We start from the raw sequence: 15,800 nt of genomic DNA, 5'->3' as shown, positions 1-15,800 counted from the left end.
TTGTTCTTTATCTTGCATGGACCAGCAAACCCATTATTAAGCTTCAACAACCGAAGTATCAAAACTTACATCATCATGTGATATCAAGTGTCATGATACTGAATTGTTTCCAGGCCCCTGCCTTCCCTCCCTCCCTCTTGTTACTAAAAAGTACCCTTCTCTTGGACTTTCCCAAGGGGGAAAATGATTCTGATGAGTGGCTCACCTCCTCCCAAGAGCTTGTCAGCAGACAGATTCCTGAAAAAACACATTGTAGTATTTAGAAACACACAAACAAGATGGCTAGTAAGAACCAAGACCAATAGAAAACAGTGGTAAAAGAACAAGCAAAAATCCCTTTCTCAATTCAGACTGACACATAACCCAAGGAGAGAGGCATGTGCCTGTGCTGACACAACAATCTCCACTCCACAGCGTACTCCTGTGCATTACCTCGACTCCACAGTGCAAACACACCATCATCCCTACAAGTTTCTCTATGGCCACTTAAGACTGTTTTTGGGAGGGGAGAAAACCACCACCACCAAAAAAAAAAAAAAAAAAAAAAAAGAAAAAAGAAAACAACAACAACAAACCAAACCACCACACAGAAGAAACAAAAATATTACTCCTAATAACAAAATATGCTGCTTGGTTCTACATCAGCTATGGCAGCTAAGAAAGGGAGCAAACCAGAAATAAAGAAAAATCACAATCCCCAATACTAGTGAAAGTTCCAAAATAGTGGAGTTGGTTGGAAAGAAGCTAGTATTCCTAGACAACTAGTACAGTAGAAAAATTCCAGATATTTAGAAAGGGTCTTAACAACTGGGGCAACATTCACAAAGAATCCAAAATCTGCTCATGTCTCATGGAAGCACCTTTCAGCGAAGGCAAGAATAAGCAAGCAAGGCCTAACAACAAAGGAAGTAGCAGAAATAGCCCAGGAAGTTGTAAGGATCCAGAACAGAGAGCTACGGCTGTCTGTCACAGACAGTAAAAATACAGGGAATATCGATGAAATGGAGGTCTGCACCACAAAACACAATACTCTCTCATTTCTTAAAAATAACGTCAAACCACCGTCTCTTTCGGTCATAGCAGCCAGGAGGATGGAGAGATGAAAACTGCTGACTGAGAAAAGATCCCACAGATTAAGAGATGAAACTAGAGGTTGTTCCAATTGAAGGAAAAAAAAAAAAGCGTATTAGGTCTGCATGGCAAAGTTTTGGTAGCCAGCGGGCTACAGGGGTGGCTTCTGTGAGAAGCTTCTAGAAGCTTCCTCTATGTCCAACAGAGCAACTGCCAGCCAGCTGCAAGACAGACCTGCTGCTGGCCGAGGCCAAGCCCATCAGCGACAGTGGTAATGCGTCTGTGATAACAGATTTAAGAAGGGGAAAAAAAAAAAAAGTTGCTGCAGCACAGAAACTGCAGCTGGAGAGAGGAGTGAGAACATGTGAAAAACAACCCTGCAGACCCCAAGGTCAGTGAAGAAGGAGGGGGAGGAGGTGCTTCAGGTGCCAGAGCAGAGATTCCCCTGCAGCCCGTGGTGAAGACCATGGTGAGGCAGGCTGTCCCCCTGCAGACCATGGAGGACCCCAGGCAGGTAGATGTGCCTGAAGGAGGCTGTGATCCCATGGGAAGCCCAGCCCGCACTAGAGCAGGCTCCTGGCAGGACCTGTTCACCCGTGCAGAGAGGAGCCCACGTTGGAGCAGGTTTTCTGGCAGGACTTGTGACCCCTTTGGGGACCCATGCTGGAGCAATGTGCTCCTGAGGGACTGCACCCCATGGAAGGGACCCATGCTGGAGCAGTTCATGAAGAACTGCAGCCTGTGGGAAGGACTCACGTTGGAGAAGTTTGTGGAGAACTGTCTCCCGTGGGAAGGACCCCATGCTGGAGCAGGGGAAGAGTGTGAGGAGTCCTGCACCTGAGGAGGAAGGAGCGGCAGAGACAACGTGTGATGAATTGACTGCAACCCCCATTCCCTGTCCCCCTGCACTGCTGGCAGGGGGGTAGGTAGAGAATCTGGGAGTGAAGCTGTGCCTGGGAAAAAGGGAGGGATGGGGGGGAAGGTGTTTTAGGATTTGATTTCATTTCTCATTACCCTACTCCGGTTTGACTGGCAATAAGTAAGTTAATTTTCCCTAAGTCAAGTCTGTTTTGCCGATGACAATAATTGGTTGAGTGATCTCTCTCTGTCCTTACCTTGACCCATAAGCCTTTTGCTTTATTTTCTCTCCCCTGTCCAGTTGAAGAGGTGGCTTTGGTGGGCACCTGGCATCCAGCCAGGGTCAACCCACCACAAAAAGAAAGAAAAGCTCAATAAACAGTATTTTCTCCTGCTGCTGATGTAATCAACCACACTCAAGCTTTTCTGCAAAAGGACAGTAAGAATTTCTATCTAGTCAACAAGGACTCATGACACTAGGATCTCTCATTTCCCAATGTGATTGTGGAGGTTGAGAGAAGCGGTAAGAGCAGCAAAGGTGATCTCAGATGGCAAAAGTACTCTACAAAGTTACAAAATGTTGTAACATCCTGAATGACTGATGCAGCTCTCTGATTAAGAGTCCGATCTATGGGTAGGCTCTGAAGCAGAGGAAGAACATTCCTAGAATCATTCCTTCTCTAAGGCTTTCCTCACCTGAATGAAGGACTTTCTGATGTAATGGATACAATTCACTGCTCTTTTTCTTTTTTTTTTTTACTTTCAGGGTTCAAGATGCCTGAAAATCCTTGTGAAAGAAGACTCCCTTGAAAAGTGCTATATTCATAGGAACTATGCTTTTGATGAGCTTCTAAGGCCTGTATAGACCATGAATCTGTGCAATGAAACCCCTCTCAGGAGATAGTCAAGGTAGCCCTCTAAAAATCAGGAAGAGATATGCTACTTAAAATACTATTTAGCTAATTCACATACAGTACCTAACAAACAGACAAGAACACAGCATGGGAGACAGAAAATTATTTGACATTCTCATATTCTCATTTCCCAGTTCAGAAATAAGAGCCCAGATATTTAGCTAGCAGATATTTCTGGAGACACATGGCTTCAAGCCACAACAAAGAGTGCATCTGCCCCTCTCTTTGTCAAGCACGTAGACACCTATGATGATCCAAGACAGGAAATGGATCTCTTGCAGGATGAGGATAGCTTGAAAGCATTTACCAAGGTCTGATAAAGAAAAATCAAATTAAGAGTGGAGAGAAAAAAGTGGCAGAGAGGGGCAACACAAAACTGCTGCCTTCTCTCCAAACTCATGAGAAAAAAAGAAGAGAGAGAAATTTACTCCCTGTCTCTCTTCCAAAAGCACACAAAGCAGGAGAAACCAGAAACAAGATCTTCAGAAGGGCATAACAGTTTAACGCATTAAAAAACCCAGAAGTAATCCTTACAAAACATACTCCAGCTCGAATAAGTACCTCAAAGTAACTGAAGGTCACATGGTAAATATCTCTTGGGAGAGATGTGTCCCAAGTGCATCCTACAGATATGCATTTGAATAAAGTTAATTTCTTTTGAGGCAAGTGTCTTGGATACGAGAAGTTTCTGTGGCTAAAATGTTTATGTAAAACATTCTCCAAAAATAAGATCATTTTTTTCTTTTTTTACGTGCAGTTCCTTGACTGAAGGACCAGTTGCATATCTTATTCTTTTCTACAAAATTGGAATATCCAGGAGACAAACACTGTTGCTGCACTTCCTGATACAATGGATACAATCCAGCACTCTTCTGTTTACCTGAACACTGCTTATCACTTCTGAGCACAAATTGTGCTCTTTAGGATTCAAGATGTCTGAAAATCCTTAATGCAATAATCATGGATAACTGCCCTGAAGCTAAATATCTTATCTGGAGATGTCCTTGCTTTCCATTCTGGCAATGACTACTTGAAGTTCCTATTACAGACTTTAGGGCAATGTAGCCTAGCAGAGGTCTTTTGCAGACTGCTACCAGGGCAGAGCCACCCTGAAGCTGTCACTCTCAACAACTGGAAACAAGACATCTTGAATGTAGAGTCAAACCTCAACAGAATCTCTGTAGAGGTACTCTGATTTACTTACGGGCCAAGTGAGAACCAACTGGCCAACTATAACAGAAACTCTCAATTAGACTTGTGATATTTTTAACCCATGTTGGGTCAAGATGACTGTCACTTGCTACGTATGAGTCTCAGTTAATCCTCCATAGACGAGGCATTAATAACTGTCAATATCCAAGATTTGGCAAGAGTACTTTTGGTGCATTTACACAAAGACCAACACTCTGGACTAGCCAGCTGTTCAGACAGAAACACTGGCACTCTAATCTTTCTATGGTATACCAGATTACTGGCATTCAAATATTTAAGTTTGCTGCTTATGCTGAGGGTACTGATCATTTACTATGAAAATGAGCTATTTTTGATGCTTAGAATATCTCCTTATGCATACAGACATCTCCAGGACATCACCTTCTGCTTCGTTAGGAGCAGCACAGCAGTTCAATGTGCTCTACTGCTGCACAGTCTCAGTACTTTCTCCAACCCATGGCTAGACTGCTGCATTGCACAGAACCTGAAGTTTGTCGTCTTCACCTTTACGTGCAAGTATAACTAACTGCAATGATCCAATCTGATGGTGGTGATGAAACATGAATCAGTGTAGCCATAATCTACTTTTACAGGAAATGAGTTTCTCACAAAGCAAGTGGAGCAGGAATGCAATTTTTCACTACTTGCTCATTCAAACAGCAAAAGTGGTCCCACAGGGCTAGAGGCTTCGTACTGTACATTCTTGTCAGTGTCACTATTTTCTCAGAACCTTCAAATGAATAGCATCTCTCCTTGGTACTTACATCACTTGAGTTTTTCAAATTGCTCTTTAACTTCCTTAATAAGTCTTCAATTTCAATTAAGGCCACATTCTGATTTCCTGTGAAGAGTGCCAGTGGAAAATTAAATTTCCCCATTATCTCCTATAGTAACAACTGACGGAAAAAATTTGAAAACTTCTTTACTCTTTTAACATGCTTTTAATTTTGAACTCCATGCAACTTGAAGTGTAGCCACCACATCCTCTTGCTTCTACTGTATTTCCAGCTGTATTTAAACTGGAGAGTTTCTTCCTATCATCTGACTGTTTCTTTCCTTTAGGTATTTTTGTTTTGGCAGCACTTCATGTTTTACCACTGTAGCTCAACCATCAGAGCTGTACTTACTTTACTCTATTTAGCTTGGGAGGGTAGTGGGGAAATCAAACCTTCCTTCAAATATAGCACTCTTCAATACTTGCAGTTGGTATTACTCTTAGCACTTTGTCTGTTTATGCACAGATTGGTCAAAATATGAAACTATAAACCTAAGAATATTTCAATTTGTCACTAAGGCTCCAAGATCACTCTGACAATGACTGTACATGCAGCAGTCACTGTTATTTAATGAAGTTTAGTCATTCACACCGAGGTACGACTAGTGAACAGCTACCCTAATCAAAACATGCAAAACTAGACAAACAAATACATGCTTTTTAAAAAAAAAAAAATTATGACCAATACAGTATCCCACAAGCTAGTATCAGTCTGTCAGAAGTCAACAACATCAAGAGATTCTTATGTTCCTTTCATACTTTTACATACCTCATCCTTTTGTTATTTTGTCACTTCTTTATAATATATTCCTAGAATTACACTGATAATTTTCAAATCACTACAGTCTATTTCAGATGTCTTTCCATTAAATCTTCTGATAATATATAACTCAAAAAACTGAAGTCAAAAGATTTATCATGATGTCATATTTTGCTTCAAAAACGCACTTTAAAAGCAGCATTAACATCTATTATTGAAAAATAACTTCCCAAACACGAATCAAGACTAAATTACAACATTCTGCAACAAACACATTAGCATCTGTTTATCAAATATTTCAAATATGAATCTAAATGACTACAGTCGATTTCTGCACCAATAGTAGTTTAAAGATCTAGTTTCTGTGTTACTATTTTAAACCTACTTAAAACCTGAAAGGTGTATCCCATCCAAGCAATTTTTTACATATTACAATGAAATATTTGCATTTCCCTCTACTCTGACACATGACCTAGTACATAATACTATTCACCTCTGAAAAGGATATCCCTAATTTAAATCGTACTCCAAATCTACAACTATTTCCAGACTGCTTTTCAGGACTAGATTATCTTAAAATAGATCATCATAAATCAAGTTACAAATCTTCTTGTCTCTGGCTAACTTTATTTTTCTCAATAGCATGAAAATTTACACTCTGCTTTCTGAAAACATGTCTCTTATTTTTTTGTGATTCCCTGTCTCGACCACCTCAACAGTTTTTTAATCAATACCCAGCATTCCATTTGGTGACGAGGATAAAAATGACCATCCTCCACCATTTAATGAAGGTCTTTATTTCAATATAGTCATCATTCTTTACAACAGAAAACTCAGCCCATTTTTTCTTTTCTCTACTAAGAGATACTCATTGTCAACTTAGTCTGAGGTGTGAGCTTTTTCACTTTTTCCTGCAGTTCTCAGCTAGTCTGTCATCTATGGGCAACAAGCACTTTCTATGCTGCCAAGCAACACTTAACCAGCACATCAATTTTAATCAGCCTTCCACAAACCCAGACTGCATGTGAAGGTTTGAAAATATAAATTCATTCCATTTATCTCTTGAAGAAAGAAAGAAAAAAAAAAAAAAAAAAAACCAAACTAGCCCTCCCCTTTGGTTCAACTTTCCTATTGCCACAGATGTGAATATATCCCATTCAATTAATTCAAAACATCTGGTCTAGATGACATACTGTTGATCTTTGTCATAATTAATCCATAGGCTCTCTCCTGCTATAATGAATAAAACCAGTTACCTGTTTTTGCCTCTCCTACCCAGGATAGGAGAGTTTCCAATAAAACAAAAAGTAAGATCCTGCTCTCATCTGTCACTGCTGCAAAGCTTCTTCATAGTCTGGTCCCATGAGTAAGACTGCACTCTCTCTTCTGGACATTTATAGTTATAATGAAGTCTAGAATTTTTTTTAGGATACTATAATTAAATACTTTTGCAGACCTATATCCAATCCACAAATCACATCTTTGTTTTGATGTTTAGAGAGTATCTGCCAACAGTAATCCAATGGGCTTACTAAATCTGCTGCTTACAGTCAATTAATTATGCAGCAACATTACATCCTACATTTTTACTTCTGGTTAACATTTTCACTATTGCAGTCTTGCATATTATTTCATCTCTGTGCAGTGTTATTAAAATATTTGTTCATAATTATAGATGTATACAATTGCTTAAACATAGTATCCTTAAACATAGTATCTTTAAACACCGATTTCACGCAATAGAACATTATGTATTAACTCCCAGTTATTTTCTGATCTCAAAAAAATTCACACAAGTGGTAGAGGAGTATGACACATTATTATGGTCAGTACTCTGTTATATTAACATTTTACAAATGTTTAGAGTACAGGAAGGTCTCCAGCCTTACAAGAGAACTATACTTACTAGCTTTGCTTGCTGTGCGTTTACTGGATCGCCATACTGCAGTAAAGCTTGAAACTGGTTATTCTTTGTGAATGTGATTATCTTCAATACAGCACCAAATTTAGAGAATATCTGCCAAAAACATTGTAAAGTTTTACACAGAAGTTCCTCCCAATCATAGCTCAAGTTAAAATGAAAATTGGCTTACCTGATGAAGAACATCCAAGGTTACCGGATAGTACATATTGTCAATAATTATTCTAAGTACTGGACTTTGAGCTGGAGTCACTGCACTCTCACTAACAGTGGTCCCACTAATGGGAGCATTTGTTGCCTGCACAGCCGTCACTGCCTGAAGAACAGCTTGGGCCCGCTTAAAAAAAAAAAAAAAAAAAAAAAGATGACAGAAGACAAATTTTTTAATATTTCAAGATGGTAGCTGGAAATTAATTAGCAATACTAATACAGTTAACTTCAGAAACATAAAATAGTCCACGTATTTAAAACTCAGAGCTACTGACATAACACAACGTAAGTGCAATGCAGTCCCACCCTGTGAGAAGAAACAATAAAAATGAAAATGTCAATTAATCCTTATGTCACAGCAAGGAGGGGCTTCAAACGACACCAATATCAATCTTTCTAGTAGCAAGCTTATTGTTCTACTAGTAAGGATAAAGAAAGTGAGGATTTTGTACGTTTCAAGACTCTTTAGAAGAGAAAAAAAACCAAACAAAACCCACAAAACCAATCAACCAACAAAAAAACCCAAGACTATACAGAAACCAGAAGTACTTATCCTATTTTTCAAGAGATTGTATTGCAGTTAACATTTCACTGCCACTTTAATTATGTAGAAGGCTCTAATAGGAAGAGATAGGGCTAAACTAACACTTCCACACTTCTCAGTTTTAACACAATGAAATAATACACAAGACTGACAAGTGTCAGAAAGTAGTATCCACAGAGAAGTAAACAAACTCGTGTCTGTTATCCACCCTCTTTCATGAAAAGAAAAACAAAATCCTCTCCATGTGTGGGGATTTTTTGGTCTTTAAACACAAGAAGGGTTTTAGAAATTCAAAGGTAACCACATGATGACATCACAAGAACACACGTCTATGTAACTACTTCCACTGCCAAAACTGCCAGTATCAGAAAGATTAGATGTCTTTTTCTGAGAAAGAAAAAGTGCAGAAAAAAGGGTTTCCATTTAATACTTTCATTACAGTAGCCTTAGGAAGCAAACCAATACGAAACAGAGACAAGTGAGCATGCAAGGTAAAAATAGTAACCACCACGTTAACGCATACTGCATATTTTAAAGGTATTAGAGCTACTACACAATTTCATATCTCACAACTTACATGATATTCCTCATACTGAAATGAATCAATGAGTAAGAAAAGTTGGGGGGGGGGAGACCTCGTGAACACTAGTTGGGAAAACAAAATTTACCTCTATGTTTAACATTAACTACTGTAACTGTAAAAACATCTTTTGATACCAACAGGTTCTTTTTTTCCCTAATGTATGAAATACACAATTTCCAAGCTGGCCAGATATTTGGCTGAGTTGCAAAGAACTATTTCCTACTCTTTCTGTAAGCACAGAAGAAGCACATATCAATTAAAACTCACTCCTTAAAGTGACTGGAAAAGTTTAGACTGTATAATCCAAAGAACCAAAACTTATGTTAAAATTGACTTCACATGACCCTTGTTAGCACTATCCGTCTATGCTTATAGATCATATTTCATTCCACAAAAGTGAATGTGAATACTTGAAGGAATACATTGGCAAATAAGGATATAATCTGTAAAATTATTATAGCAGTGAGTATTTTGTCAAACAAGTTCAAAATAACATTTAGTATCATATATAAATAGCCATTTTTTAAGACATTTGAGTAGTATGTAAAGCTTTTTTCTTATTTTTGCAAAATGGAAATTAATTTAAAAAGATCAGCTGCAACATTCAGAAAGTATAACATACATTTATTTCTAAATGTTGCCATGTCTGTGCAGAAAGACTAAAATCATGCATTTATGACAGGCTGATGATTAAAGAGAATTACAGTTACAGAGGTCATTCTATTCTCAATCCTTCTGAGTCTAGATACTGTATGAAACAAGGTACGAGATGTTTGTTTTAAATCTGAGTTTAAATGCTCCTCTCACAGTGTTCTGATGTCTCACAGGAAAAGGATTTTCATAGAATTATAAAGCTGAAGATGAAAATTTAAATGGTCCCTTTTGAATCTATTTATTCAGAGTCAACTCATTCTGAGTACATAACTAAAAATAATCTTGGAAGCTACTATTTCTGAGAAATTCAGAATAGCATAGCTTAATGGAATTTTCCCTACTGTCATTATTTCTAAAGGCCCGGCTGTTTAAAGTACCCCTTGGTTAAACACATTTTTTTCTACCTTCTTTACAACTAAGATATTTGCACCTTTCTCCAACTTTTTTATCCTATCTTTCCAGTTACATGTACTAACATCCTGACTTCTTCATATCTTCCTGCTTGAACATCCAGAAAAAGACAATTTCAAAAGGAATTTGGCTGGATGAGAAAGCTTTCAAATACAGATTTAAAAAATCTAAGCTTTGAGCATAAAAGAATAAAAAAAGGCAGTCTACAAGCAATATCTGCACCACCTTTATTTTTCCTTACAGAAAAAAATATCCAACTGTCTTGTGTTTTACAGAATGCCTCATAAGATACTAGTTAGAGTGCTTACTGCCAAGTACTTTTTATATTATTTAGTTCTAAATTAAAGAAAATAGAGACCTGAAAGACTGGGAATATGTTAAAATTAGGTATTAATGCATATGGTGGCATAAAAGCTGCTGAAAAGTCAGTACATTCTATATGTTGAAAAGGTGAACACGTGAAGTACAAAAACAGTACCACCACAGAAGCCAGAGAATGTAAGAGAAAGACAATGTAAGAGAAAGCTTAAGGGAGGAGTATGTCCATCCACTGTATGTGCTGACAGAATTCAACCTCTACTCTATTTTTTCAAAAGTAAATGAAGGTATTTATTTTTCTTTTCTTTATAACTGACATTTTGTGGGGAAAAAAAAGAAAACCAACCCTCAATATTTAAAAAGTACCTTTAGCAGACAAACTATCAAAAGATTCTAAGGAACTGGAATGTTTAGAAAGATCAATAGGAAAATCAACAGTATACTTGATCTGAACCAAGATGTCTTTCAACAGATTACCCTGAAACTGTTTTTAAAGGTAACGGCTATAATTTTACTAGTTACGTACCTTACCTAAGACAGGACACAAGCAACAGGAACTGTAACTTGGTACTTACGCTGTGTTTTGTAACACCAAAAAGAAAACGTAAGAAGTTAACCTTAAAATAATCATCTGACTTGTGGTAAATTGATGCCTTTTTCTCCCCCTATAATTTGTACAACATGGTCACCACATTACTTTTGCTAATTTTCCTGTTCTACTGGAAACAGATACATATGCATCTATATTTATTGTGAAATAGGTTCTGCAGAGACAAGAGCAAAACATTTTTTTGTTATTAAGTATATTCGTCTCTACAGTGATCATTAAGGTATTCTTCTCCAGAACAGCAGATCACATAAGCTGAGGTTACCAGTGCTACCAGTGATCATTCAAAGCACTGAAACGTAGGCATTGGCATTAGTCATTATCCCTAGGGAAATTCAAACTGGCATTAGAATCTCAGGTGTCAGAATTAGAAAGTTAATTTTTTTATCCTACAGTCTCTAAACTAAGATGAAAACTTATTTTATGAAAAAAAATTAAAGTTAAAAGACACTACAGAATCTTTTCCTTTTTACATTAAGGAACATTAAGAAAATTCATTGTAATGGAAAGATCACACAGAAAGCAAATCCCTTTAATGTCACAAAATGGAATGATCATAGGTGAGACTACAGTAGTATTAGAATGTGGATGAAACCAAATTATTTAAACATATGCCACATGAGCCAAGAATACATGCCATGCCTCATTTTCTACTGTCTGCATCTGTAAATAAACAGTAAATATACCTGGTTAAGTGTGTTATCAGTCTTTAGTTCTTTATGATTGGAATACTGAATATAGATAGGTTGGTTACGAAGATGAGGCGTCACAGCAGAGTAGTAGTTAACCATAGTGATAGCTGCTTCTTCTGTAGCAAGTTCTAAAAATGCCTGTAATTAAACAGTTAATTTTCAGTATTTACAAAGCAGATAATCTTGATATTAGCAGCATATAAAAAGCACTTAAAGGGTTTGATAACACATTTTAACAAATATCAGTCTTCAGAAGATGTCATTCTCTACATACCAACTTTATTTGCTAAGCTAATTCATCTTCAAAAATTCATCTGTGAAGATGCAGGACTAAATATTTATCTTAGAGCTAACTTTTTGCTTTACATAGCTGCCAACCATCCTCTGCTTCCCCCCCCAATTTACTAAAAGACAGTATAAGTTCATTAAAAAAATTAAAGGAACAAAGGCTCTTTTTTTAAATACTTACTGTTACATGACTTATTTCAATAGCATTTTAACAGCGTATTTTGAAATTAGACAGTAAGCATACTAAAAAAAGGAAAGCAACAAATTACCTGATTTTTCCCTTTCAGCATGAGGATGTTGGTTACCTTACCGAAAGGTAAACCTAAAGCAATAACTTCTGTTTCTGTCACTTCCCCAGGCAATTTCCTGATATGAAGAACACGAGAAGGAACCCCATCCATTTTATCGTCACCTTTGAATTTCTTGTTGTCATTACCATTGGCTGAAAGACATATTCAGACTCTATTTGAAAAGTTTACTGATATTATTAGTGCTTTATTAAAAAATGGTTTTAATTATAAATATGAGATAATTTTTAAGTAAGCCATCTCTTAGTTTGATCTAAATAGAATTTGAGGTTTCAGAACAACTTCTGAAGAGACAAATGTTACATAGTTTCATGAAAGTTGGACTGTTAAAGACTAACTGACCCGGTCTCTTACACTAACTCAATAGCCCTCTGTGATAACTCATTTTCTAAACAAGACAAAAACCACAGCAAATCCTCTTCATCTCACTTTCAGTGAAGCATCTCATATAATACCATGTAAGAATATTAATTATGACTCAGACAGGCTTGCATAAGAACTCTAAAGTACATTAAAAAAAAAATTAAAGGTTACCCAGAATTTTTTTGAAGGGAGAAAAATGGTGGTGAATAGTTACTAAAGAGCTCCTAAAGGAAAGTTTTAAGGATTGTTTGCACTAAGGAACCAGAAATGAAAAGTAGAAAAATATCAAAGCAAGAAAGGAAGCATTATTAATGCTGAGAAGGATCACAATGGAGGAAGGGGATGACCCAGAGGACTGACATCACAGAAGTCTGATGAAATCCACAGCCTCAGAATTTAAGGACCAAGTACAAAAATGTCCACTATGAACTACAAGCTCACCAACAGAAAATGAAAAACCAACTAATAAACATGATGCAGCCAATATGGATAGGGGAACAAAACAAAACAAAAAGAACCAGACAAGATTTTCCTAGCAGAAGCAGGGAAGCACTAACATCATTTTACAAAGCACCAGAAAGATACTATTCAGAATACTGTCCAGAATTCTTGCACAGAATCCCAGCAAAATTCCAGCTTGAGTTCCTTTTTCGTGAGAATATGCAATAAAAGAGCTAGCCAGCTGGATGGAAGAAGCCTTGCTTTGGAATGAAGGCCAGAAAAAAAAATTACTTACTTTGGTTAAAAGGTAATACAACTGCTGCCTACAAATATGTCAGTAGGGTAAACATCAGAGTCAAGAGCTAAAGAACAACACTGTCATGGATATTAACGAATCAATGCTGGGAATCAGAATGCATTTAGATACAAGAGAAGCAAGTGTTAAGACTTCCTTTGTTCTACTTCTGGCTATAAAACATGCAAGTCTGTGTGAGCTATTCAACTTCCGATTTCACATTACAAGAACAGTTCAACGGCTACCTGTATTTCCAAAAAACCACACAAATTGTGACTAGTAGAAAAATTATTAGAGTTCAAATCCATGGGTTGAAGGCTTATACCAAAGAGGATTAAAAAATAAAAAATTATGAACAAGACTACTTTTGTTTACTCACTAAAAAAGTAGAAACAATAAATGGGGGGGGGGAGGATCAATAGGAAGCATATATGTATGTTTAGTCCTCCAAAAGCCTTGTCTTCGTAACAAAGTTGATGGCTGTGATTTCCACAGGGAAGAAAATAAATAAGTCCTCAATTATCACTCAGCTGTAACCACAGAATATAATTCTGAATTTGTGCCAGGAAAACCATTTACACCTAATCTGATTCCCTGCATAAAACTATTGCATTCATTTATGACAGACTTGAGCACAGAAAGTTTTGCTAAGGGTATGCCTAAGTCATAATCCAGAATTCAAGTTTTTAATTCAGTTTGCCTAAACCAAGCAAACTTACTCAAGATTAAAAACACCGAATGAAATGGACTGGTTTTTTTACATGTCAAGAACATCCACACTCCAGATTTGGACTTGAAAAGCCAAACCAGGTATGACATTTAACTACCTTTTCAATGCTATTAGGAAGGACCCACTTTTTACTTTTTCAAGAATAAGGTCATTCTCCATATTTCCATTAAAGGAAGTGATGGAAAAAGTATAAATCTATACATCAGGAACTGTTTCCATCACTCACGTATATCTTTTTCTAACAGCTAAACCTCTTCATTCTAATTTGAATGTTTCTACCTTCCACTTCAGCTATCCATCTTTAGATTTAGCTAAACCTAAATTTCCAGATATTCTCTTAGCTAAAAAAAAAAAGTATGCCTTAGAGGCAGGTCATCCCTTAACTCTCCCTGCCCCCCAAATAATAAAAAAATCCAAGACTGAAGGACTGAGCTTTTTAAAGAGTTCTTGCACTGCAGAACACTTTGTAAGTCTTTTCCAACTTACTACAGCAGACAAAACAACAAAAACCTAATGACATCAGAACTGGTCAAAATTCAGCTAGCAGCATCTCCAACTGACAATGCTAGAAGTGGTTGAATCTATGCAATAGGATGTATTTTATTTTGGTCTGCTGCACAGAAGGACAAATTTTGGTGGAACACAGATGACTAAAACTTCAAAAATACACACTGAACTAGTAACTGAAGTCCATCCTTATGTCTACACAGGGCTCTAACCTGTATCATTTTGGAAAATGTGGCGAGACTGGGCTTCCAGGTAACCAGATTTCACCTGTTCAAAGTTGCACAATATACTACTTTATCCTCAAAGTGACAGACAGCCAAAGTTTATGAAAAAGTACTTTTATTTTTCACCTGAAGCTCATTACACAATAGTCTTCCCTAGTTCTCAATTCAAATCTCTACAAAACACTAGAAGAAAACATTGTAAAGTATGACAGGCTTCAAAAATGTGCTATTACAAATAGCACATTTCAAACAAACTTGCAAAGAATGAAAGTATTACAGTGATCCTGAAACCAGATTTCCAATGCCTTTCATACTTAAGCTTTCTAAATAATTTGAATTCATTACAAATTTCAAAAATTAAATATGAAACATTAAAATGAGAAAGCAAAAATAAAGTTTTTAAGCTAAAAGATTTTCTGAAACTGGAAAGAAACTTCTGTTTTTATTACATCACCAGAAAAGTATATACCATGAATGCTCAGATCTTACAGAGCTGTTTCGACCTTTGTGTGGTTTTCAACATACAATTTTGACCTATTAATTTTTCCACAGCACAATGTCCAAGAATTTTCTTAAACTAAAGCTTGTATTTGGATTAGGGCTTAGGTAATCTCTATGTTACTAGTAAAAGTATCACTGGCCAATATACAATCACTCACATACATGTAATTGCAAAGAAATATTCCTTTAATAATTATTGTATTACCTGAATAAATTGTTTTTCCATCTATTAGCATTGCTATGTAATATCTACATTTTACAGTTTTTCAACTTTTGCTGCAGTAAGTTTAAAGAACAAATTTATGAGAAATATTTTGTTGTACTATTTTTATATATATATATATCTTTTCCTAGAGCAGTTAACAGCTTTACCTTAACTCACGTATACAAGTCTCTCACACAATTTTATTTTTTAAACTATCTTAAACTAAGCATCTACTATTCTTTAAACTTTTTTCTTACTGTAAAAAAGAGAAGTGCCTATGCTAAAATGTTTAAGTGAAAAAGTATATATATTAAAACAATATACACAAAAAGATACAGAATTACACACTAAAGAACATATGGCAATCAGAAAAATGGGGGGGGGGGGGGGGGGGGGGGGGGGGCCGCC

General features: G+C 36.6%; 1 protein-coding gene across 3 annotated transcripts in view; it reads right to left on the bottom strand.

Annotated features, from left to right (window-relative positions):
* The window catches only part of PTBP2 (polypyrimidine tract binding protein 2), a 54,885-nt gene that overhangs the window by 14,869 nt on the left and 24,216 nt on the right, over positions 1–15,800 (bottom strand). For all 3 annotated transcript variants that reach the window (XM_010582671.1, XM_010582672.1, XM_010582673.1), the window contains exons 4-7: positions 12,088–12,260; positions 11,525–11,668; positions 7,684–7,848; positions 7,497–7,607 (exon numbers count right to left, since the gene is read on the bottom strand). In XM_010582671.1, coding sequence (XP_010580973.1) covers positions 7,497–7,607; positions 7,684–7,848; positions 11,525–11,668; positions 12,088–12,260 — 593 coding nt within the window. The remainder of the gene's footprint in view (positions 1–7,496; positions 7,608–7,683; positions 7,849–11,524; positions 11,669–12,087; positions 12,261–15,800) is intronic.

The sequence above is a fragment of the Haliaeetus leucocephalus genome, unplaced genomic scaffold (genome assembly GCF_000737465.1).
Source record: "Haliaeetus leucocephalus isolate CR32 unplaced genomic scaffold, Haliaeetus_leucocephalus-4.0 Scaffold848, whole genome shotgun sequence".
Taxonomy (NCBI): Eukaryota; Metazoa; Chordata; class Aves; order Accipitriformes; family Accipitridae; genus Haliaeetus; species Haliaeetus leucocephalus.
The sequence above is the reverse complement of the archived record's forward strand: the minus strand, read 5'-3'. Positions and strand labels throughout refer to the sequence as shown.